Here is a 25,362-nt window from a genome sequence, read left to right on the forward strand (position 1 = left end):
GTCCCTTCCCACCCAAACCATTCCAGGCTTCTTTGACATTCTCTGCAAACGTGGCGTGTCCATATTGAGATTTTAACATCCCGAGCAAGATGGAAAACTCAGAGCAGTCCTAATGTTTGCTCAAACTTTAAATGCCTGCAGAAAATTCCAGCTTTGTTGCTCATCTAATTCCCTCCCATTTTGCAGCCTGACATTTCAGGCTCCATTTGGGAGACGTTGAGCTGTGTCACTAATGGCCCTGTCTCAGACACCCACGTGCAGTGGCATTCAGGTGGGCACAACCCATTGCTGGCACAGCATGAGGGCATCATTAGCTCTGTGACAAATATCCCTTTGTTGCCAAGTTATCCTTATTTTTCTTTGTTTTTTGTTTTTTTTTTCTTTTTGTTCCCCCCTCTCCCCCCCATAATTTATTGCTGAGCAGATTTAAATCAGCCAACTCTGCTCCTGAGAAAGAAACTGCTACAACAAAAAACACTCGCTGAGAGAGCTGTGAAAGTTTGGGTTATTTTTCTGGTGCTAATAAATGTGGAATTAGACTTTCTTGACTTATATAATTAAAAAAAAAACAAAACAACAACCAAATCCTTGAACCCAGTGAAGGATTTCTTGCATTGTGACATCACCAGAGTGACTGTCCAGATGGTGCCTGGAGTGTGGAATGTGCTGGGAAGTTGTGGATCAGTGAGCAGGGATGGTTGGTCCTGTACTCAGTGGTCAGTTCAATAATGTTGTGGGCACTTCCACACACTTGGAAATCCTCAGGGCTCTCTGGGAATGAGGATTTACAGCTCATTCTCTCTGATGGGGTGGAGAGTTTTCTTCTCTCCGAGTCTGCTCGTGTGGATTCGCAAGTTCAGCTCTTCTTGGAGAGGTTCTGCAAACTGCAGCTCTGGGAATCATAAGGAGGGGGGAAAAAAAAGGCATTATTTCCACTTTTTGTGGAATTATGGGAAGGTTTGGGTTGGAAAGGACATGAAAGATCATCTTGTTCCAACCCCAGCACCTTCCATAATCCCAGGTTGCTCCGACATGGCCTTGGACACTTCCAGGGATCCAGGGGCAGCCACAGCTTCTCTGGGAAATCCATTCCAGCTCCTCCCCATCCTCCCAGACAGGAATTCTTTCCCAATAGCCCATCTAACCCTACGCTCTGGCAGTGGGAAGCCATTCCCTGTGTCCTGTCCCTCCAGGCCTTGTCCCCAGTCCCTCTCCAGCTCTCCTGGAGCCCCTTTAGGCCTTGGAAGGGGCTCTCAGCTCTCCCTGGAGCCTTCTCTTCTCCAGGGGAACATTCCCAGCTCTCCCAGCCTGGCTCCAGAGCAGAAGGAATCCAGCCCTGGGAGCATCTCCATGTTTTTTTCTGGTCTCCCTCCAGCAGGTTCATGTCCTTCCTTCATTTGCAACCTGGGATAGTGGAAGGTGTCCCTGCCCACGGGAGAGGATGGAACAAGATGAGCTTCCCTTCCAACCCAAACCATTCCATGATTCTCTGCTCCCTGTTTCCTGCAGAGCTGCCTGGTCTTGGATTGTTTGGAGGAACGATCGTTCCCCTCCCCGTGGGAGATACCCTTGATAGACTCAAGAAAGGCAAAGGGATATTCCTGGTGTATTTTTATGGACATTCCTGGTGGTTCTCCAGCACAGGGAATTGCCTTTGGTGGATGAATCCAGTCCCATTGGCTACTCCATTTAAATACACATTTCAGACCTTGTGGGAGAGTCCCCAGGGGGGATTTGCTCCCAGATATACAGACAGAGGGATCGTGTCCTCTCTCCTGCTCCAGCTGAGGCTTTTCTCCGGTGTCAGCCACCACAAAGCTCCAGCATGGAGAGAGGAGAAGGTGAGAGGAGCAGTGGAGCCTGCTGGAATCCTCAGGATTGGTTGATGTGTAGGAGCCATCACCAGGAACAAGATTTACATCTCAACATGTTTTTCAAGGCGAAACCCTTCGATATTTTAAAAGACTGAAAAACAAAACTGCTTTTCCTCGTGCCTCCCACCTTCCCCCGGAGCTTCCGTGGCGATTAATTGAAAACCCAGAGCCAGGAAGGTGTAAAATCACCTTTTTTTCTCCCTGTTCCAGCATTCTGTTCTACTCCAGTCCCTCAGAGCGGGGCCGAGCGGATCAGGTGGATCGTTTCCTTCCTGGCTGTGGAGGAATAAAACACAGAGGGCCCAGTCAATAATATCGATTAGTGCAGGGTGACTTGGTGTAACAAGAATCACAGCCCTTCCTCAATTCCAGCCTGCATTTCCTCCTTTCATGCCTCAGCAGCTCGTGCTCGGATAAATCCTCCAATAAGTCTGTAAAGACACAGAGACCCCACTGGAAATTGCAGGATCTGACATTAACAGGGGAAATGAATAATTTTCTTTTCCTTGAACTCACACCTCTTTTTTTATTTATTTTCTTTTTTTTAAGCTGTCACATCGTGTGAGTTCGATTCAGGAAATTCACGGTGTTTTTTTTTTTTTTTTAAGAGCTTCCTCTTTCTAAATACAGGCAGTAAAGCTGAATTAACTCTGCCTTCAGCTGCTCTGTGCTTCCTGATTTCCTTGTGTTGGTGTAGGATTTACCAGGAGGCTTCCACATCCCAGCACCGCGTTGGAGGAGCTGACTCAGCTGTGGAAATGCTGTGACTGCAGATATCCCGAGTTTCCCTGGATTTCTTAAATCCACATCTTAAATCCACTGCTGGGATGGGAATTCTTGTAGAAAACACTGCTGGGATGGGAATTCCTGTAAGAAACACTCCTGACCTGGAGGGACCTTTTGGGATATGGAGGAGCTGGTGCTGTGACCTGCTCAGTCCTTGGGTTTTGCTGTGAGGTTGCTACAGGAGGGGCACATAAATCCAATAAATCCAGCCATCAAAGAGCTTATTTTTTTGCAGGTGATGTCCTAAGGCAGATAAACTTCCCTTTGGAAAGAAGGTTGGAGGCACTTTCTTCCCCTCACACCCTTTCCAGTTTGGAGACTTTCTTCTTGTTTCAAGGCAGACACACGTCAGGGTCAAAAACTTCCATAACCTGCTGGTGGAGCTTGGATTTTCAAGGACTTTGTCGTTTCCCTGCACCTCTAAAGCTGCCCCAGTAATGTGATGAGCTCCTGTATTTATTATTATCAATCCCTGAGGAAGAGTTCACATGAAAAACGGGAAGGGCTTCGTGATCTTTGGGATGTACAAACTTTGCCCGAGTTCGTTTTTTGGGGTTCTTTGAGTTTTTCTGCCAAAACCCCACAGTTGATGGGGTTGTTTGTGGGAGGGTGGCAGCACATGATGATGATCCCCCTGCAGAGCTGCCTCCAGCCCTGGGGAACAACAGCAGGAGGATGTGGAGCTGCTGGAGAGAGTCCAGAGGAGGCCCCAGAGCTGCTCCCAGGGCTGGATTCCCTCTGCTCTGGAGCCAGGCTGGGAGAGCTGGGAATGTTCCCCTGGAGAAGAGAAGGCTGCAGGGAGAGCTGAGAGCCCCTTGCAGGGCCTAAAGGGGCTCCAGGAGAGCTGGAGAGGGACTGGAGACAAGGGATGGAGGGACAGGACACAGGGAATGGCTTCAGACTGGGTTTGACTGGATATTGGGAAGGAATTGCTGGCTGGGAGGGTGGGGAGGGGCTGGAATGGATTTCCCAGAGAAGCTGTGGCTGCCCCTGGATCCCTGGAAGTGTCCAAGGTCAGGTTGGAGCAACCTGGGCTAGTGGAAGGTGTCCCTGCCCATGGCAGGGAGATGGAACTGGATGATCTTTCAGGTCCATTCCCACCCAAACCATTCCATGGTGCAGCATCTGGCCTGTCGTCCTAAAAATGTTTTCTTCTGCAGTCGTTTTACAAGTGGATTTTGTTGCTCTCAGGACATTCAAAAGTTTCAGGAAGTTGGTATTTCCCCCCACACACCCTCTTTTCTCTTTCAATATCCAAATTTAACATCCTTTGGGAGCTGCCTCTGGAAGTACCTTTGGTTTGGCTGCCGCAGAGGTTGATGTTTTCCTGCCACTCCAAATCCTGCTCTGTGGGGCTGTGGTGCACAAATAACATTGTCTTGAGTTGTGTTTCACTGCAAAGGAGCTGCCAAACTCACAAATGGGTTTTTTCTGTAGCTGGGACCCTGTTTGTACCCAGGTGGAACTCGGGGAATTGTGTCTCCTGCTCGGGAATCCCAAATTCAGCGCAGGAAATGAACCCCTGAGAGACCTGGAAATGTTAAATATAATTAATGAGTTAAAATTCCAGGTCACTGGCAATCAAAACCAAGCGTCTTCCAGGTGGAATTGTGGAATCCTCAGACGTGCAGGACCTGGAAGCAGCAAGATTCAGGGAAGGGCTTTCCAAGCCCTGTGGGCTTCAAAACACATCTGAGCCACGTGGACAAGACATTGGGGGTTTATTGCACAAGATGCAGGACCTGGACTTCGTGGTCCTCCTGCAATACTTCCACTAATTTTGGGGATTAGAAATAATGTTTAAAAACATCTCAGCCCCACCTGTATTGTCCCCACTGCTTCAGCAGCGCTTGCTGTGAGCAAGGAGGGGGTACAGGGGAGCGCGTCTTCACGTTAATTACTGATCTTTCATCAGGAAAGAAGCCTCTAATTCATGTTTAATTATCACTTGCTAAGCGTTTAATTATCACTTGCTATCTAAAAACCACGGGCTGCTGAGATCTGTTAGCCAACTTTGTTTGCTGTTATTTTCCAGGAGGACCGGATGATAACTTAATTGAAGGTGGCGGATCCAAGTTTGTCTGCAAACCGGGAGCCAGGAACATCACCGTCATCTTTCATCCCCTCCTCAGGTAAAATTCAGGTTTTCCACGTGCTCCTACAGGTGCAAACCATTAGAATGAAGTAGGATTAACCCTCTGGAATTAACCTTCTCCGCGGGGATGGTGCCGCTTCCGAGCCGCGTCCCGGAGCAGCGGCCTCGCTCTGAAGTTGTTGGTGTGCAGATGTTTAAAAAAAGTCATCATTAATTCAGCTTCTTGCCAATGTTTTTAAACCTTTTTTGAAGTGAACTCTGATGCCAGGTGGGATTCCCTGCCTGGCTGAGCCCGTTTCACTTCCCAGTGTCGTTTATTACCGATGAGGTAAAATTTATTTGCGACCTGCCACGAGTTGTTTGTCTCTTCCTGGCCTTTGTGCTTCTTCAAAAAACTCAGAGGATGCTCTGATGAACTGCAAGGCGAGTCCAGGCTTTGATAAAACAAGTGTGATCTGGCAAATCAATGCCTGATCCCAGGTGATTCCCAAAATCCTCACAGCTGGAACCTTAAACAGAGCAGGTCTTTAATGAGCTTTTTCTCACCGCGTCGTTCTCCTCTGGTTGCTTGAGTTTTGCTCTTTTTTTGGCTTTGCAGTCAAACAGTCCCTGGGGTTGGTTTTGTTGGAATTAAACACTGCAATGTTTGCCTCGGTTCGTGTCGATCTCCCACCTCTGCTTTTCCCTGCCAGGGTTTTCCTTCCTCATCAGGGATGTCCTTTCCCACTCAGCACCAGCAGCTTTAGAGCATTTCCCCCCTTGGCTCTGCTTTTATTGCTCGCTGTCACGAGCCACTGAACAACCAGGGGATTGTCTCCCATCATAAAACAGCAATAAAAAATAATTCAGTCTTATCCCCAAGGGGAAGGAATGTCCGACTGACCTCAGTTCTCAGCCCTCAAAAAGGTGGTTTTTAAAGTTCTTTGTGACTTCTCAGCACTTAAAAAATACAGATGGAGAATCCATAAACTCCTCCAGATCTAGATTTCTGGTTTCATGACACCAAATATTGGAATAATGTTGAGAAAACACTAAAATTTGGTATGGTCTTTAAGGGCTTTCCTTGGAAAAAGGGTTGTGTCCGTGGTACCCTCTGTTTATTGCTGGATGTCCATAAATGAAATGGAGAATTCCCCAAGCAGATTTCATTTCAACCTCTGTCTCTTCCCAACTAAAGAAACGCCCTAAAAATGAAATTTGCTGCAGTATAAATTTATAGTTTTCAGCCATTTTACTGTGGGAAAAGATGGGCAATGGTTGAGATGCTCTTCAACTGATATTTCTTCAATTTCTCATTTTTTTAAATGAATTTACAGGTGCCTTCCAAGCACAGAGGGGGGTGATGCTCTTAGTTTTATTGATGACATATTTCCCATTGATTTAGATTCTTTCCCTTTGCCTTCCCGCTTCATTTCCCCCCCTTTTCTTCTCCTCAAACCTGAGTGCTCTGCTTTAAAATAACACCTCTCACAAACACTTCACTCTTCATTACCAAGCCTGCAAGAGGGGCAGGAGGAATAATTTGCCTCCTAAAAAAAAAATAATTGCAGCATCCTCACTTCCCTGTGCCCAGTTTTCCATCGGCAGCCACAGGAGGAGAAGGAAAACAGGCCGTGACCCAGCCTGGCCTTTTCCCCCTGCAGGATGGGGGGGATTTGGGGTTGGGATGAGGGCTGTGGGAACTGTTTTAATGTGATTTTACCAGTTTTAATCACTGACACAGTGAGAGCTGAGTCCTTGTTGTCTTAGATTTGGTTTTGGCTCCTCAGCTTTGGCTCCTCAACTCTGGCTAAAATATTCCGATGGTGCAATATTTCCCAGCCCTTGGAATATTAGAATCCTCGTCCTACCTGTGCATCCCTCGTTGGTTAAATCTTTGCTTGGCCCTTTTCTGAACGTTCCTGTCTGAATTCCCAACTCTTCCTGGAGGGAATTCCTGCAAAGGTGTGAAGTTTTGCTGCCGGGGTCGTCTTTCATCCCTGTCCCTTGTACCTGCTTCAGATGAGTCTGCTTTGAATTCAAAATGATCAATATTTTATTCACAAGTGAGGGGTTTTTTTCCTTATTTTTACCAAGTTCCCATAAATCTGTTGCCAGGTGGACTGATTTTTCTTAGGAACCTCAGTGCTCTTGGAAGCACTGAGCAAACTGGATTTCTGGGAAACCAGACCCCCGGTGGGATGATTTAAAGCCTGGCTTTTAAAATAGAATTCAGCCCCAAAATGTGGAGAGTTGTAACCAGAACATTCATATCCATCAGTCTGAGTTCCCCTCTCTTGTCCTCCTGATATGAGAAGTGTCACTGTCCATCACATCAGAGGGGCACAAGCACAGGGGGTAAATTTGCTGCTTAAAAAGTCTTTTTTTGATCCTTTTTTTTTTATTTACAAGCTCAGCTCCAGATCCTTTTGAAAACACAGGTTCAAGAGGGTTTTGGGGGGGGGGGGGAGGGCCTGTAAATTAACCCCCTTACTCCCCCATGACCAACGTTTGTTCAGAGAAATTAGAATTTACAGCCACGGAGAGCGTAAAGGGAAATACTCACCAATGGTTTTCAAAGCTTCCCTTCCCTTGGAATTCATTTAGAGCAGCAAACCAGAGGTGGGAAGTGAGGTTTTGGGATGTGGGTCCCCTGACTTCCACCAGAACAACTGAGACCCACCAAGGCCCAGATTAATTACCAGGATTTAACGACGCTCCACACACATAAGAAACAGAAACGAGGAGTGAATTTCTGAAAGACAAGGGGGAGGTGATTCCTGGGAAATAGATTTTCCTAATGGAAAATTCCAAATTGGAGCAGGATACGTGTCTGATTTCCCTTAATTACTTTTCATGGGAGGTGTTGAAGTATAAAAGTTACCAAAATTGGAGTCCAGTTCATCCTTTGCTGTTAACCAGCATTTCCTTGGCTTGGGAAAGCACTGGTGTTGCTGGTCTGAGGAATAACATCTCCCACTGGAGGAAGGAATCGTGCAGGACCAAATCCTGGAATCTGGAGCAGCCTGAGCGATGTCTGGTGTGACATTTGTTTGGTGGGGATTTTTTTTTCCTTCCCTCTCTCTCTCTCTGTTTTATCGTTAATGTTTATTTGTTTCAGCTGGCATTTGAAAGGCACTTGGCTCCTGAGGGTAATAATCCTTTTACATATGCTTTATAGAGTGTGTTTATTACCAGACAATTGAAGAACAGATGTCTGCAGTCTTGGGGAGGGAGGGATGGAGGGGATGGAGGGCGATGGGAACTCAGCGGAACGTGGTTTGGATGCTGGATATCGAGGCCGCCAGGGCTTCCATTTATTACCATCAGCCACACCTCATTAAGATCAAACAGCAATTAAAAGGGCTTGGAGGATGATTTGGAAAAATCTGGGCGAGATTGTGACCTTGGGAAGGAGGATGGAGGAACTGAATTGGCTCGGCAGCCTCTCCCTCTCCGCGGGGCTGTTTTTGGGGGAATCTCCCTTTTGGCGATGTCCAAATCACCGCCCTGGATTTCAGAGCCTGGAGAGCAAGGGGAAAAACAAAGAGTTGGTGTGTTGGGGCAGGGGGAAAAAAGCAAAAAAAAAAGAAAAAAAAGAAGGAAAAGCCAAATCCCTGCTTTACCTCTGCTGGTGTTGTTTGGGATGCAAAATTTAACACTCCGGTTTGCTGCTGCTTGGATTTTGGATTGATGGCAGTGGAGGGAAAAGAGAAGGTAATAATTTGACATTTTAATTTCAAATGGAATGCTTTTGTCTGTTGCTACAAGTCTCCATCATTGAAAGCAGAAGGCTTTTCACTCTGGAATTAACCTGTTTCTTCCAGTTGTGTTAATTCCAAAAAAAAAAAAAAAAAAAAAGAGCGATTGCTCTTTTAATAAATAAAATAAATGATTTGGGGATTAATTGAAGAGGAAGGTGTTGGCTTTTGTTGCCTGTTGATATGTCACCAAGTGGTGGCAATCAGCTCTGAGCTGCTGAAGGTCCAGTTGCAGATTCCAGGGATTCCCTGTCCTTGGGAAGGAGGTGGCCAACGTGCAGAACACGTGCACACACCCAGGTGCACAAATATTGGCAGTTTTATGGGAATAATTCTATTTATTTCAGGTTGTGTCGAGATGAAAGGTGATGTGTGTAGAATCTAAACCCTCTGCTGCTTTTGGAAATCCTGGGGAGGGAACAGCAAAGTTGGGACATCAAAGTCTTGGAGCATCAGCTGCTGCTGCAGCTGAGCAGGTTCCAAAACCTCATGACTCTTAATTGATATAAAACTCTGTGTTTAACCTCACTGAAACCCCCTTTTATTAGTATATCTGTACAGCTAGAATAATAAACAGCTAATTTTATTTTAACTACAATGTCTTGTAGTTGCACACCACAGAATTAATATTTGACCATATGGGGAGTGTGTTACTTGAGAAGCAAAAGGAGTGGTAAAATTAGTTTGTGAGTTACATCTAGATGTATTAAATGGCACCAAATAGGTTAAGAAAAAGATGTGGTATTTTATCAGTCTAAGGGTTCCACATTATTATTGAAGGAGGTGGAAAATGTCAAAGCCTCCTACGGCACAAATAGTGCTAAATAATGAGAGCTGATGCCTTCAGCTTTTTGAATCAAACCCAAAATACTTGATTTTAGAGAAATCAATAAAACTGACTCAAGCTGGGAGAGGGAACTTGTAATATTGACTGCTGCAAGTTTGAGTTTGAGTTTGAGTAATGAGCAGAGGGTCAGGGGTTCAGGCAAAGAAAATATCTGACGTGCTGGTTTTGTGCACAGGAAACGTCGTTTGCAAACTTTTAAATGCAGTGTGACTCCTTAAAAATAGAAGCCTCCAGATTTCATGGAGTCTTACATTCAGACTTATCTTTAAAGAGGGGGAAAAATATCACAGTTAATCCAAATCTGGCTCCTACAAAGTAGGGTTGGTCCTCCCTTGGAGAGGAGGCTCCAGGACAGGGAGATGGTGCCTCTCTGCTGGTTCTGTGATGTGGTGGGACAGGTGAGGGCCAGATCAGGAGATTAGGAAATTGTTGAATCTTTTAGGTTGGAAGAGACCTCCAGGGTCTTTGAGCCCACCCTGTGCCCGATGCCCACCTTGTCCCCCAGCCCAGAGCACTGAGTGCCACGGCCAGGCCTTCCTTGGACACCTCCAGGGATGGACACTCCAAACCTCCCTGGGCAGCCCCTCCAAGGCCTGACCACCCTTTCCATGGAGAAATTCCTTCTGATGTCCAACCTGACCCTCCCCTGGCACAGCTTGAGGCCATTCCCTCTCCTCCTGTCCCTTGTTCCCTGGGAGCAGAGCCTGACCCCTCCCCAGCTCCCCCCCTCCTGGCAGGGACTTGCAGAGCCAGAAGGTCCCCCCTGAGCCTCCTTTGCTCCAGGCTGAGCCCCCCCAGCTCCCTCAGGAGTTCTCCAGCCCCTTCCCAGCTCCCTTCCCTTCCCTGCACATGCTCCAGCCCCTGCATGTCTTGTGATGAGCCCAGAACTGCCCCCAGGACTTGAGGTGAGGCCTCCCCAGGTCCCAGCACAGAGGGATCTCAAATCCCAATTCTCGTCACCTGATGCTTCCTGTTATTACAGAATCCCAGAATGGTTTGGGCTGGAAGGGACCTTAAAGACCATCCCTTTCCAACCCCCTGCCATGGGCAGGGACACCTTCCAGTAGCAGAACCTTCCTCTAGAAACTACCACCATTATTTTGGTTACTTCTCCTCCCTGAGCATGGCAACTGCTCCACTCAACTTTCCATCCTTTCCATCCACTCGCCGCCGTTTTCCCTTCAATTGCCCCAAACCCGGAATCTCAAGGGAGCAATTCCACTCCCACCTATGTAATTCTTTTTCCTCCCCATGGTTTAATGAGTGTTTTTAGGAGGCATTTGGTTGACAAGTGCCTCATGCTGTCACCGGCAGGGATGGATGTTCCTCGAGGGTGAATCCCGACCCTTTTCTCCCTGACAGGCCCCTCGTGGAGCCACTGCCACTGCTGAATTCTAAAGACACGTTTTCAGCAGAGCCTTGTTGTTGTGACACTGCCAAGGAAAAGGTTTTTCCTTGTGAGTGAGGCCACTGCAGAAGTAGGAGAAGGGATGGGGAAGCAGCTTCACGTTCCGTGCTTTTTTTTTTTAATTTCCCCCTCCCTCCCCACCCCGACGCTTTATGAGAGCTGACAGTCCTCCCGCGTGCGTCTGATTAGAGATGACAGTTTATAAAAACCTTAATGTGGGGCTGTTCATTTTCCATGACAGGAAATAAAGTGATCCCCTTCTCCCCCCCTCCAGTCACCGCCACCACCTCCCACACAAACAAAAACTCTTACATGCCAAAAAAAAACCCCCACCCCTCCTCCTCCTCCTCCTCCTCTTAATCTGTGATGCGTTGATTTTATATTGTCTGTCAGGGAACGCGCTTCAGCAGATCAGTCAAGTTGGGAGTTTTCAAACATGCTTCATCCGAAGGGGCAAATCAACAGCCTGTCAGAAATTTCACATGTCTGCAGCTCCTCCTTCCCTCTGGATGAAACACGAGCTGAAGGAACAGAGGAATTTTGACATTTGCAAGAGCTCGGGCTGAGTAGCTGGGAACGGTGTTAATGCGATTCCGTGAATTACTTCTAACCTGGATCGTGTTCGTCGAGCCAACAAAGCAGTGTGGGCTCGTTCCTTCTTGGAATTACAGAATCACTGAATGGTTTGGGTTGAAAGGGACCTTTCCATGGGCAGGGACACCTTCCACTAGCCCAGGTTGCTCCAAGCTGGCCTTGGACACTTCCAGGGATGAGGCAGCCACAGCTTCTCTGGGAAACCTGTTGCGCTGCTCAAGTTTAATTCCAGCGTTTTCCTCCTGTTCTCATGGATCAGGATCAAAGTTCCCCATATTGCTGAACACTGGTATTGTTCTTATTTTGCTTATTTGTCCTTATTAAGAAGGATTTATGATGCCACTGGAGTTTTCAGGGATTGATTTATCCCTTGAACGCTCCATCACACGGCCTGAGCCGTGTCTTGGGATAGTTCAGTCGGAAGGGACCTAAAACAATCCCATTGTCCCCCTGCCTGGCTAATTCAGGGCTGCCATGGGGCCAGAGGAGGGTTTGGCAAAGCTGGCAGGGAAGAATGGATTAATTTATTCCATTTAACCATCCTGAAGACAAAAGTCTGAGTCAGAAGCCCAAATTACACACGGAGATCCACATTTAATCCCAGAATCATTAAAGGTTGGAAAAGCCCCCTGAGATCATCGAGCCCAACCATTCCCCCAACACTGCCAAGGCCACCACAAACCATGTCCCCAAGTACCACAATGGGTTATCAGACACCATAAATCCCCTCAATCATGAGGTGAGATCCTGGAGCTGGTGCCTTTCCGGTGGGGAATGAACTTCCATGGCACCTAAAACTCGCTTTGATACCCCTCAGCTTTCCTTTCAAATATAGCAAATATTACTCTGCTGTTGCTAAAAAAAGAAAAAAGAAAAATCTGTAAAGAATTCACAGAGGAGAACCAGAAAAGCATCTTTCACTTTCATGGTGAAAAAAAAACAACCACTCAAACCCTGACAAATTCTAAATTTGTGATCTGTCTGTGGAACCCTCACAGAGCAGGACCAGAAAATAATCTTTCACTTTCATGGTGAAAAAAAAAACCACCCAAACCCTGACAAATTCTAAATTTGTGATCTGTCTGTGGAACCCTCACAGAAAATACTTTGCTGAGGGTTTTCCCTTGATAGGGGAAATCCAAGGATGAAACCACGGCGTGATTTAAATCCGTGCTATGGTGTCATGACCCTAAAAAGTTTCACCCAGTGCCTGTGGTTGCTTTTATCAAGCTTTGTGAGTTTTTGATTGAAGGCAGGAGAGAGAGCTGGTGCTCCATGAGAAAAAAAAGAGGTGATTCCTGGTTTTGGGATTTGCTGGTGAAAGCAAAGATCTAAAGCCCAAAACTGAGAGGCCTTTTTGGACCCCACACCTCCCCTCATCACAGGAGCATGAGGATGAAAGGAAAGAGTTTTAATTTTTTTTATCATTAGTGTATTTTACATCAATTCATGGTGTTTATCCAAAGGGTTTTCTGGGAACAGATTTTTCTGGAGTTCCCTTGGTGTTGGACCCCTCCTGTTGGATCTCCTGGCTTCATGTTTGAGCTGGATAATCCTCCCTGGGTTTTTGCAAAGCTGTTTAAAACCTTATGGACAGTTTAAAACGTTGGAATTGGGGGGAAACTGTGGCTTTTAGAGCGCAGAAGGGAATTCCTGTCTCCTCCAGAGAGACTGAAAGGGGAAGGAAAAAAAAAAAGGAGATTTTCAAAGTATTTAATTTTCATTTATGACAATCTGAAATATTTGTTTCAGCTTTTTAATTACCCTCTTTTCAGTTGCCTGAGCTGAGCTAAAAATAATGGGTTTAAAGCTGCATTTTTCCATCCTGCTGAATTCATGGATATTACAGTGCAAGACCCTCATGTATTCCTATTTTATAAACCAGATTATTTGGTTCAGCCACATAATCTGATGTGTCTCTACAACCATTTCCAGGAGGTTTTCTTTTTGCTGCCCTAAAGGCACGTGGCAAAATTAAAGTCCTGGCACCACCCTGGGAGATGTGAGCCCATGGAAAAAACCTGGTTTGGGGTCACACAAAAGAACTTTTTAGTGGGATATTCCTGGGGAATTTAATTTTAAATCCTGCTGACTTTTAGAGATTGGCAGAATGGCCACAAATAAACTTTGAAGGAAATAAAGTAGCCTTTAATTTGGTTATTTTGGGTGCCAGGCATCTCGAGTAACAGACAGATGAGCAGGAATTGTGGGATACCACCGAGAAGCATTTCCATAGCTCCTTTCCTCTGGTAACTTCCAAGCTTTTCCGAGTCAGAATTCCTGAACACCTAAGCATGGAATTGCTCTGGATGTGGAAATCCTGGGGATGGAGCTCTTCGGGGTGAAGTGTTGACTTCAACGGTCATAAATTCTGTGCAGACTTGGAATAGGTGGAAAAACTGAAGGTTATAAATTCCCACTGTTATTAACCAAGGCCCATATTTTCCATTTTATTGTGACTTTGTCTCTCAGGGTTGTGTTTTTACAAATGGATTTGCTGTGAGGGTGCAGCAGGTCTGGGGCAGCTCCAAGTCCTGCTGGAGCCTGAGGGCTCAACCTTTCCTTGAGTGACTTGATGTCCCAAAGGCTGGATCCCTCTGCTCTGGAGCCAGGATGGGAGAGCTGGGAATGTTCCCCTGGAGAAGGGAAGGCTCCAGGGAGAGCTGAGAGCCCCTTGCAGGGCCTAAAGGGGCTCCAGGAGAGCTGGAGAGGGTCTGGGGACAAGGGATGGAGGGACAGGACACAGGGAATGGCTTCCTAATGCCAGAGGGCAGGGATAGGTGGGATATTGGGAAGGAATTGCTGGCTGGGAGGGTGGGGAGGCCCTGGCACAGGTTGTCCCCTGGATCCCTGGAAGTGTCCAAGGCCAGGTTGGAGCAACCTGGGCTAGTGGAAGGTGTTGGGGTTGGAACTGGATGGCCTTTAAGTTCCCTTCCAACCCAAACCATTCTAGAGTTGTGTGAACAGCAGTAAACAGTTTTATTCCTGGAGAAAATCCAGCCAGTGACCCAGCAGCTAGAATTTAATGTTTGGAATGGACCTTTTAGATCAAGTTGCTACTCGTGGCAACTCGAGGTTTCCGGAGCCCAGCAGGACCAGGCAAAGCCATCGCCTCAGTTCCCTCTCTACCCTCAGATGGGTTGGTTTCCAGTTGTGGTTTTTTTGGCTGTAAAATGCTCAAACAGATGTGATAAAATAGCACAAGATCACAGCATCCCTTTCTTCCAGTCTTTGTTGTGAGTTAAGAACCAATCCTTGCAGTTAACACTTCCAAATGATGGAGTGCTGGTGCCCGGGATGCCAAGCAATGGGATGACACCTCAGAACACAAACCCACTTTGTTCATGGAGGTTTTATTTCAGGTTTTATTTCAGGTTTATAATCAGCCCTGGCTGATTTCTGGCAGGATAAAAAGGCCAGAGAGAAGGCAGTGGAAAATGGGATGATGAGCAGGTTCTTTGTGGCTTTAATAATTTCTGGTGGCTCTTGGCAAGCTCATTATCTCTGCAGTGACAGTCTGAGAGTGTTTTTCAAAGCTAAAAGAGAAATAATTAAAGCTTTAGACACTCCATAAGGTGAAATAATATTGCTAAATAAGCGCAGACCCCTCAAAAATTGTCTATTCCTTGGTTTTGGGGTCTCCAAGTTGATAATTTTTAGCCCTGAGCCAGGAATTCCTTCAGGGGACAGCAGATGTAATTGTTCCTCATGCAAAGAAAAATTGGAGACCTTTGAGAAACAACACTAAAGACAACAGGGAGGGAGAAAATATGGGGAAGTGTCAGATTTGGTTCTCCAAAACTCTCCAAACTGCAGTTTGTCCCTCTTTGAGAAAGCAAGTCATCCCTCTTGATGCACACAGTATAATTGATTTGAGTGGGAATGGGCCTTGAATTCACTCTGAAAATCAGGCTGGACCTGCATCACAGTCATTCACCTGAAATGAAAGCAAATGGTCATTAAAAATTCATAGAAGTGCATTAATTGCTTGGAATTTCTACTTTGCTAGTTCCTGTCTTAACTTTAACTTAAATACCAATCTAATGTTGGTATTTTGCTCCCTCTCCTTTGTCTGGCTCCTAAATTATTGTTTCATTCCCTTCCCAGGCAGAATTATTCCAAGTTCTTTATGGAACGAGGTATTTGGGAGTAAAACAGAATCATGGGATGGTTTGGGTTGGAAGGGAGCTTAAAGATCATCCAGTTCCAACCCCCTGACACTTTCCACTATCCTAGGTTGCTCCAAGCCCCTTCCTGGCCTTGGACACTTCCAGGCATGGGCCATCCACAATTTTTCCATGTTTTTTGCTTCCCATTCATCCAGGTCAGTCATTCCTCCATGTAAAAGGTGCAAAATTTTGCACTTGTATCATCTGCTGATAGAAAAGTTCACCCAAACTCTGCTCAGGTGCCTTTTCTCCCCGAGTCCCCGCCGCTGGCACGTGTCCCAGGTTTGGTTCACCCATTCCAGCCACCCAAAATCCCCCTTTTTCCAGTGTCTGACAGGTGGAGATCTGCCATCTGCATCCCTCAGGAGCCTCCTAGAGAAAATTTTGGCACCTCTTCCCTATTAAAACCAAACAGAAGTTGTCAGGGATGGAGAACCATTGTTGGAGCGAAGAGAACGGGTGCTTATTATGAGTTTTAGCTACGCCCAGGTCAGTAGTTAAGTGGGTTTTTTTCTGGTTAGTTGGATGAAAGGCAGTAATGGGTTTAATTGCTGGTTGTCATTTGTAACGGAGTCGATGAAGTATTAGAATTATTCAGATAATTTGTTGTAATTACCCACCGTCAGGCGCTTTGCGACATTAAAAACACAATCTCTGAGGTAACAGAGCCGGGTTCTTTGGACTGAAGGCAAGAGCTTGGAGGGGACAATATCACTTTGAAACATCAGGTGACTCAGAGAGGTAAACAACCCTGAGGTTGGAAAAGCCCTCCAGGGTCATCAAGTCCAACCAACCTTTGACCAACACCACCTTGTCCCCCAGCCCAGAGCACTGAGTGCCACAGCCACTCCTTCCTTGGGCACCTCCAGGAGTGGGGATTCCAAACCTCCCTGGGCAGCCCCTGCCAAGGCCTGACCACCCTTTCCAGAAGGAATTTCCCCAATATCCAACCTGACCTTCCCCTGGCACAGCCTGAGGCCGTTCCCTCTCCTCCTGGCCCTTGTTCCCTGGGAGCAGAGCCCAACCCCTCCTCTGACTCCCCCCTCCTGTCTGGGAGTTGCAGAGCCAGAAGGTCCCCCCTGATCTCTCTTTTCTCCAGGCTGAGCCCCCCCAACTCCCTCAGGAGTTCTCCAGATCCTTCCCAGCTCCCTTCCCTTCCCTACACACGCTCCAGCCCCTCCATATCTCTCTTGTCCTGAGTGTCCCAGAACTGGACACGTCATGGAAGACACAACATGTCCAGAGTCATCCAGAAATGCCAGAAATCCAGTCGAGTCAGATAGGTAAACAAAACGAAGGTGAGGGGGTTTTCTTCCTTAATTCCATAAATTCTTCCTTAAACCTTCCCAAAATCTTGGCGGAACGCGCGACGTTTCTGGAGGGCTGATAAATCCAAGCTGCTTCGGAGCTCCCTGGTTTGAAAAGTGCCTTGGGTGAAGTGTTACCCACCAAAACCTCCTTGTGTCAATCCCCAGGGAATTACTATTCTCTTTGGCTGTGCTGCAGCAGGAGAGAAAAAGCTCTTTTTTAGGCGGCGTTGCCCCTAATTCCGCGGGAGAGGCGGTGGTGAGAAACGGGAGACGGGAGGAGGAGACAGAGGCTTCGATTTGCATCGACCTCCTCTCCTCACCCAAACGAATCAACAGATGCAAACGAAGCAGAGGGGAGGCTGAACCACCAAATTTGTATTCTCGGGGCTCCGGTCCCGGCAAAAACAAAAAAGGGGGAGGGAGAGAGGTAAAAAAAAAAAAAGTCTAATGAATAGAAGTGTGGGCTCCCCCTGACCTTTACCTGCTGTTCTAAATTTGATGTAGAGCGACCGAATTCCTGGAGATGTTTAATCGGCAAAGCCAAATTTTGCTGAAACCGCGTGTCACGACCCGGTTGCTGCTGAGGGGATTCGTTGTGATTCGTGGCAATAGTCTTGATTCGTGAGGTTTAACAGCAGTGAACTGTCACCTCTCCACGTTCCTCCTGTCCTTGGTGTCCCAGAGCTTTCGTGGAAGGTGGGAGCAGCGTGTACTGCATCCCGGAAACCCCCCGTGCCCTGGGTTGATCCCACAGCGAGGGAAGGGGGAATTCTGCCCCTCTGCCCCCTCAGGGGAGATCCCACTGGGAATTCAGCTCAGGAGAACAATAGCAAGAGGACGTGGAGCTGCTGGAGAGAGTCCAGAGGAGGCCCTGGAACTGCTCCAAGGGCTGGAGCCCCTCTGCTCTGGAGCCAGGCTGGGAGAGCTGGGAATGTTCCCCTGGAGAAGAGAAGGCTCCAGGGAGAGCTGAGAGCCCCTTGCAGAGCCTAAAGGGGCTCCAGGAGAGCTGGAGAGGGACTGGGGACAAGGAATGGACGGACAGGACACAGGGAATGGCTTTCCAGTGCCAGAGGGCAGGGATGGGTGGGATATTGGGAAGGAATTCCTGCTGGGAGGGTGGGAAGGGGCTGGAATGGATTTTCCAGAGAAACTGTGGCTGCCCCTGGATCCCTGGAAGTGTCCAGGACCAGGCTGGATGGAACTTGGAGCAACCTGGGCTAGTGGAAGGTGTCCCCACCCGTGGCAGGGGTTGGAACTGGATAGTCTTTAAGGTCCCTTCCAACCAAACCATTCTATAATTCCATGATAATTATCCAGCACTGGGACATCAAACTCCACACCCATTTCAATAAGAAATTTATTTGGGTTACAAAGCACAGGATGAAAGAAGAATTAAAACATCATGTATATATTATATATTCTGTATTTTTAGCCCAGGTTTTTGGCCTAGATTTTGGATTAAGAGGTTTAAATTGCTTGCATTTTTTTTTGTCTGCAGGGAAGCACATGTACAAGTGTGTTCTCATTGTCATTGCAAACCCTCTAAAATCACAACCCAGAATTTCCTTTAATCCATTTAAGAAATTCTTGTTCCTCTAATCCAACGTATCTTCCCAAAAAATGAAGATGAAAATCTCACGGTGTGACAATAATGACGTTTTTCTTCCTCCAGAAAGAAGATGAAATAAAATCTTCCTCAGAATCCTTTCCAATTCTTCAAGCTCAGGTAGATCCTGTCAGAGACTTGTCTTACCTTCAGGTGTCCTGAATTTTAAAGGCAGTTTAAAATATGTTGGTTTCCTCTCCTTTTTCATACAAAATCCTGGGATAACAGGGACTGACAGGGTGTTTTTATGGAGTTTAACAGGCATGAATCTCTCTGTGGATGGAACCAGCCTCAGGCTCGGGGGGGGGTGATCGTGTCAGTCCCTCCCAGGCTCTTTCCAAGAGCTCCCTGGGTTTGGTGGCAAGTCCCAGCAGCTCCACACGAGGGGGAAAAACAAAAGGAGTCAAATTGTCAGAAGTCATTAGTGGTTGTCACTTCAGAGACCTTCACACTGGAGTTCCCCCTTTGGAATTTCAGTGGAATCATTTGCTTGCTTCTTCAAGTAAGTAGGACAGTCAGATGTTGGATAGAGGTGCTGGGGGTTTAACCCGTGCGTGGCTTTTTGGTTATGGCTGCAAGAAATCCAGGGAATGTCAGACTTTAAAGTTCAGTTCTGTGCTCTGCCCGAAGTTTTTCTGCTTTACTAAGTCCTTTTACACCCAAATCCCCCCAATTCTGCTCAAGGTCCTTGTGGGAGCGATGCCACAGTAACTCTCTAATTCCATCCCTCCAGGATTTTTGCCGCTCCAACGAAATCACTGAGCCACAAGTCTGAGAGGGAGGGGGGTGTTTAACTAAATTCCTTTTCCTTTGACTATAAAAAGTGGAAATTTTGGGAGCTTTATTTAGGCATCTTTTTTCCCAGATTTCTCAAAGTGGTGCTGCTGCTGCCCAAGGGTGTTGGAACTGTGGTTCGTGGGGAGTTATTTTCGCAGAGCAATTTTTTTGCACAAAGTCACCCAGAAATAGAAAGGTCCCTCTTGAGTTTATATGCCTCGAATTCCCAAATTTTAAAGCCTAATTATATTTAGCTGTTTTTAGGGGGGGGGGGGTTTGCCACTTCCTCGTGGCTTTTTACTGTGCTGCTTGTGACATTTCAAAACATATGTTTGACTTCTCCCATCTCCTGTGCCTTGTCATTTCGTTGCTCTTTTGAGGGACCGATGTGCAACTTTTGCCAAGCAGTTCTTGCACGATAAGAAATCCAGGAAGATGCAGAACATGTAGGTATTCCCTCAGGGAAGTGAAAGAGGGAACTGTGGTGCTTCAGGTGGGCTGAGAACAAGGAACCAACTGGTGTTGTGAGTGTAAATAAGGGTCTTTTATGTGGAGTTTTACCTCGGTGTGTGGAAAATCCCCTTTTAGGAGCAAAATATATTAAGGGGAGCAAAAAAAAAAAAAAAGCAAAACAACAGCATGGAAGTCACCTCAAACTTGGCCTGGAGGTGCTTTTTGCAGTACATCTTTTGACAGTTTTGAGATCCCTGTCAGCACAGAGCTGGGAGGGGGGGAAAACTCCCACCTCGTGTGACAAGCGGCCCCAGCGAGAGAATCGTGTCACAGGCCATTAATTGTTCATCATCCCGGGGCACAGAGTGGTTTCCCTTTGTTCAGCTCCACCAGTGGTGCCCAGAGGTGGCCAAAGAGGAGGGAGAAGAAGGGAAGTTTTCCAGCTCCGGGGTCGTGTCTCTGCCGTGGAGCAGCTGGAAAACTCTGCCGGCCCAGAAGGCCCGATCCGCGGTGCGTGACTCAGGCGACTCCGGTGTCACTTTGGGTTTGGAGAGAGGGTGGTTTATGGACAGGGATGAAGCCTGTGTGCTCCAGGGGGGGTCTTCCAGGTCAGGAATTAGGGCTGGCTCGTGCCAGAGCGGGGATGGACACGTGGATGTGGTGCCCTCAGGCCTTGGCGTTAGCAAAGCTCCGTGGAGGTGCCGACAGAGATGGGTGGCTGGAAAATCACTGCCTTTCCCTCCTTCCCGTACTTCAACTTCCATCCTTAGGGGTTTATTTTTTATTCCCTTTGTTCAGCTGTTTCCTGGGGAACAAACAGCACAGCAGCACACGGGCAACCCCTCTTTTCACGTGTTATTGTTCCTTTTTTTTGAGGGTGTTTGCGTAGAAAATCCTCTCGCTGGCACTGAGGGCATTGTTGGGTTTTTGAAGCGCGACACGAGGATTATCAGAGTCTTTCTATTGTCCCACGAGTCACGGCAGCAACTCGGCACTGATTAATTCTGGCCTATTTTTGTGAACTCCGGAGCGGGATGAATTAAAAAGATGAAGATCTGTGGGTTGCTGGGGGGGTGCTGAGGTTTGGTAGAGTGAGAGTAAAACCATCTTTTCCCTTTTGTAGAATCACAGGATGGTTTGGGTTGGGAGGGACCTTAAAACTCATCCAGTTCCATGGGCAGGGACACCTCCCACTATCCCAGATTGCTCCAACCTGGACTTGGACACTTCCAGGGATCCAGGGGCAGCCACAGCTTCTCTGGGAAATCCATTCCAGCCCCTCCCCACCCTCCCAGACAGCAATTCCTTCCCAATATCCCACCTATCCCTGTCCTCTGGCACTGGGAAGCCACTCCCTGTGTCCTATGATGTTACCTGTGTTCTCAATATTACAGGTTACAAGACACAGATCTTAAAATCTTGATCTGTAGCCTGTAAGACCTGATTGTGGATGCTTTGACAGTTTGTTTCCCCAGTCTCCATAATTTTTAGGGCCAGGGAGCCTTTCCTGTTAATTCCAGGGCACATCAGCAGGAAAAACCCCGTTGGCACACGTTGTTCCTTAAGAAGGTGGACAAAGTGCCAGGTCCTGAGCAAGGGCATCAATGTCCCCCAAATTAAATATTAAAAATTAAAAATTAAATATCCCCAAATGAAGTATCAAAAAAAAAAAAGCAAGCCTTTTTCTACCTAAGGACACAGGTGACTAAAAAAATTGAACTGCTGCTTTAATTGAGGGGTTTTTAGACAACTTCTTTCCCACTGAACTCCTTCACACCTCATTGTGTCTCCTCCTGTCTCGAAGATGAAAGTCCAGAGTGTGAAGTGAAGCCCAGGTAGGCAGGAGAGCAGGTCTGGGTAGGTCTGAGCCTTAGGAAGGACTCATCAGGCTCATCCTCATCTCGAGCTCAAGGGCAAAGCTCAGCTGATAACGAAACCTGCACATTTTCCTCGAGGATATTTATAACCACAGGGAGGAATTTGCTCTTGCTTTGCATGTCAAATAGGTGGGAATACGTATTCCCACAGTTAAATTCCAGCCTCAGAGTGAATAGACTTGTTCACCTCCTGAATTGCATTTAAGAGAGAGCACAGTCCCATCCTCTGCTCACCAAAATAAATGTCAGAGAGGACATGACCTAATTACCTCCCTTCCCCTTTTCCATCCACATCAACCCTTCCAGCTTTGGGGGTGTTGTTTAAAACCACTGATTTTTTGCCATTGATCCTGGAATTTCCACCTTTCCAGGCGATGAAGTGCGTTATGTGTGTTATAATTATGTGATGACATGCAAATGATGTCTCTTAGGTAAAGAATCCAAGATTTTTTAGATTGATAAACCCTAAAAAACACCCATTTGGTTAAACTCAGCCTGTGTCAGTCCCAGGGTAACGATTTTCCTTGCTTTACTTCCCAAGTGAAACATAAATAACTTGAATACCATCTACCTAAACTTCTTAATCTTGTTTTTCACTCCTTTGTTGCCTCAACGCTGAGTTGATCGTCGTGTAGCTCCAAGGGCAAAAATCAAAGGATTTTTTTGAGCCAGACTGCAAAGGGCTGGACTTTATAAACTGAAATGTTAACTGGATGCAAAAGAGCTTTGAGAAATGTGTAGGAACTTGGAGGAGGCTGGAAATTTAATGGATCTGAGAACGTTTTTGTTACCTTGAGGTTGCGAGTACCTGGTTGCTCCAAGCCCACTTGGCCTTGGACATTTCCAGGGATGGAGCAGCCACAGCTTCTGGGGTTTGCTGATTCACAGCTGTTCCTTGGACTTCTCTAGTTCCCAAGTGACCCTGTTTACTCAAATTATGGGGATAATTTGCTATGAGAATCATCATTATAATTAATTTTATTTATGTTTTAAGCCACTGTGAGGGTGGACAGTTTTTACTCCTCTTGGCCGCGTTTCACAACCGTTAATTAAAACAAGGGAGTGACTCTTCTGTTATTCTAAATCTGGATGATTTTCATCCTCATTTTGCTCTTTTCCCCTCTGTTTGAATCTTCCATGGAAAAGCTTCCAAAGGAAGATGGGGGTGGGGCAGAAGCAAAGGGTTTGAAGTTCGAGATCGAGGCTGGGAGGACGTTTGAGGAAACAGCCTCGAGTTGTGCAAAGGGAGGTTTAGATTGGATATTGGGGAAAATTTCTTCATGGAAAAGGGTTGTCAAGGCCTGGAATGGGCTGCCCAGGGCAGTGGTGGAGTCCCCATCCCTGCAAGGATTTAGAATTCCTGTGGATGTGGCATTTGGGGACGTGGTTTAGTGATGAACACGGGGATGGTGCCTCGTTGGACTTGGTGATCTTGGAGGGCTTTTCCAAACCTTGACAATTCCATGATTCCTTGATTTGCTTGGAAGAGATGAACCCGTTAAAATCAGCTGAAATGGCAACACCAACTCTGCTTCCCCCCCTCCCCTAATGAACTTTATAATAATTACTCCATTCCTTCACTGCCATCATCCATCAGCAGAAACCACTGGAATTTCACACCACTGCCATCTTTCCTTTCTTTTTTAAGGACTCTTCAGCTCTTCTGACAAATCAGCATCATTTCTCTAAATAGTAATAATATTTAATAATCCGCTTTTTTGTGATATTCTCTACTTTTTTGGTGGCCAAATTAAGATTAAAGGGAAACCTTCTGGAGGTTGTGGTTCGTTCTTGGTCTGTTTGGAGTTTCTGGATTGTTGTAGTCCTTGGGTTTTCCTGGACTGGCCAACTTCTGGTGGAGGGTTTAGGATGGTCCTGCCCATCTGCACCCAGGACAAGGCATCCCAGGAATGTCCTGGTTGTGTTTTGGCTCCAAGGTGGGATTCTCTTCCACAGGAGTACCACAGAATAATTTCACTTCTAAATTTCACTTCTTGCCACCTCTCCTGAATTTAATTAGGAAACCAAACCAAGTCTGAAGGGGAGGAGGTGGTTGCTCTCCATAAATATATCCCATGACTAAATGCAAATAAAAGGCAAATAAATATTTGGGCAGTGTTGGGTAAAGAATAAATGGATTTAACTTTTCTTTTAACACACAATTTGTTGCCTTATTCTTCTCCTCAGATATCTGCTGCTTACACTCTTGGCACCTGTGTAATAATTTTTTGGTTTCAAAATTGGCTTTAATATCACAAGTTGCAGGAGAAAAAGCATCAAGGTGCTGCCAGCACTGAAGGGCAGCTCCGAAATGCACCCGTGGGGTGGATGTTTGGAGGTCAACAATAAAATCAGGATGAAATGAAATGTCAGTTTTATGGCCTAAATATGGTATATTCCCTGGAGTGAATGGGGAAGGGGAGTGGAAGGTTCTCTTCCCATGGCAGGGGTTGGAATGAGATGATCTTTGGGGTCCCTTCCAACCCAAACCATTCTCCGATTCTCTGGTCCTCATCCTTAATTCTTAGAAGACCAACATTTGTGAATATTTGCTTTAAAGGAGAATAACTTGTGTGATGTCTTCATGCTTTAAACAGTCCACTTGAGGTACAAATTTGACCCTGGTGACTTGTGGAATTCGGGAGGGTCAAAGGAGACCTCAGTTCTGCTAATGCAGCAGAAGGACCAAGACGTTGCTCTCACTGCATTTATTGCTTTGGGTCAGTTTGGGGAAACTTTAAATAATTTTTCATTCATAATGAGAAATTTCAAAGGAGGTGCACACTGGATATCAGTCATAAAACCATGGAATGGTTTGGGTTGGAAGGGACATCAAAGATGATCCATTTCCAACCCACCTTCCACTCTCCCAGTTGCTCCAAGCCCCTGGTTTTCACCACGCTCACGTTCCCTCCCCGTGTAGGATTTTCCGAGCCCATCCCTCCAGCAACCAAGCACTCACTGCTTAATGTGCATCCTCTTATAATGACTGAACTTAATTTCTTAGCAATGACACTGTAATAATTAATACAGCCCTCTTGGGCTGCCTGGGATGAAATTGGGGATATTAAAGTGTCTCCGTCCCCCCCTCCACAGATGCGAAATGTCATCATCACTTGGTGCAATCTGGTTTTATTAGAGCCATATTAAAATGAATGTTTGGCACATCTTTGCTGCAGGCCTGTTAACAGCCTTTCCTTGATTTAAGAAATGGCTCCAGGATGCAAATACAGGCCATTTCCCCGAATAAATTCAGCACTTTTAACTCTATTTATTTACTCCACGCTGGAAAATGTAATAAGATAAATAATGGGTCCCACAGGGGGGTTGTGGGGTGAGTTGGTGATCAGTGTCTCAGCAGGTCTGTGAACATGGAAGAAATAATGATCAAAATTCATGGTGCTCCCTGGGAAGCCATTTATAGACCTGAGTCTAATAAAGGAAGAATTACAATGCTTTAACAACGTGCTTAGCAAGGGGATCTGACTGGGATGAGCCTGGAGTGAGGAATGTGCAGCTGGATTACCTAAATCTGTGTCCTGGGCTGTGGGAATACCTGGGATTTCTTCTTTACTGCCTGAAAAAATCCAGTCCAGGACAGGTTTTCTACTCTTGTCTCTAAAGTATTCTGCTGAAGGCAACTTGGAGGTTTGGATTTTGAAACCTCTGGGAGCGTGTTTGGATTTGCCATCCAAACAATGGGGCAGAGCTGTGGCAGCTGTGAGTGTGTGTGGAGGTTGTAGAGCTGGTCAAGAATTAAATAATAAAATGGCACAAGGCTGGCAGGTTATTTCTTTATGTGTTTTCAAGAAAATTGATTCTGTGC

General features: G+C 46.5%; 1 protein-coding gene across 1 annotated transcript in view; it reads left to right on the forward strand.

The window, feature by feature from the left end:
* Positions 1–627: 627 nt before the first annotated feature.
* LOC127462241 (exocyst complex component 4) overlaps positions 628–25,362 on the forward strand; it is a 148,739-nt gene continuing 124,004 nt past the window's right edge. The window contains exons 1-2 of the mRNA XM_051770695.1: positions 628–697; positions 4,696–4,792. Of these exons, the coding sequence (XP_051626655.1) occupies positions 643–697; positions 4,696–4,792 (152 nt within the window). The 5' untranslated portion in view covers positions 628–642. The remainder of the gene's footprint in view (positions 698–4,695; positions 4,793–25,362) is intronic.

The sequence above is a fragment of the Manacus candei genome, unplaced genomic scaffold (genome assembly GCF_025592945.1).
Source record: "Manacus candei isolate 608988 ecotype Guabito, Panama unplaced genomic scaffold, ASM2559294v1 h1tg000123l, whole genome shotgun sequence".
In the NCBI taxonomy this organism is placed as follows: domain Eukaryota; kingdom Metazoa; phylum Chordata; class Aves; order Passeriformes; family Pipridae; genus Manacus; species Manacus candei.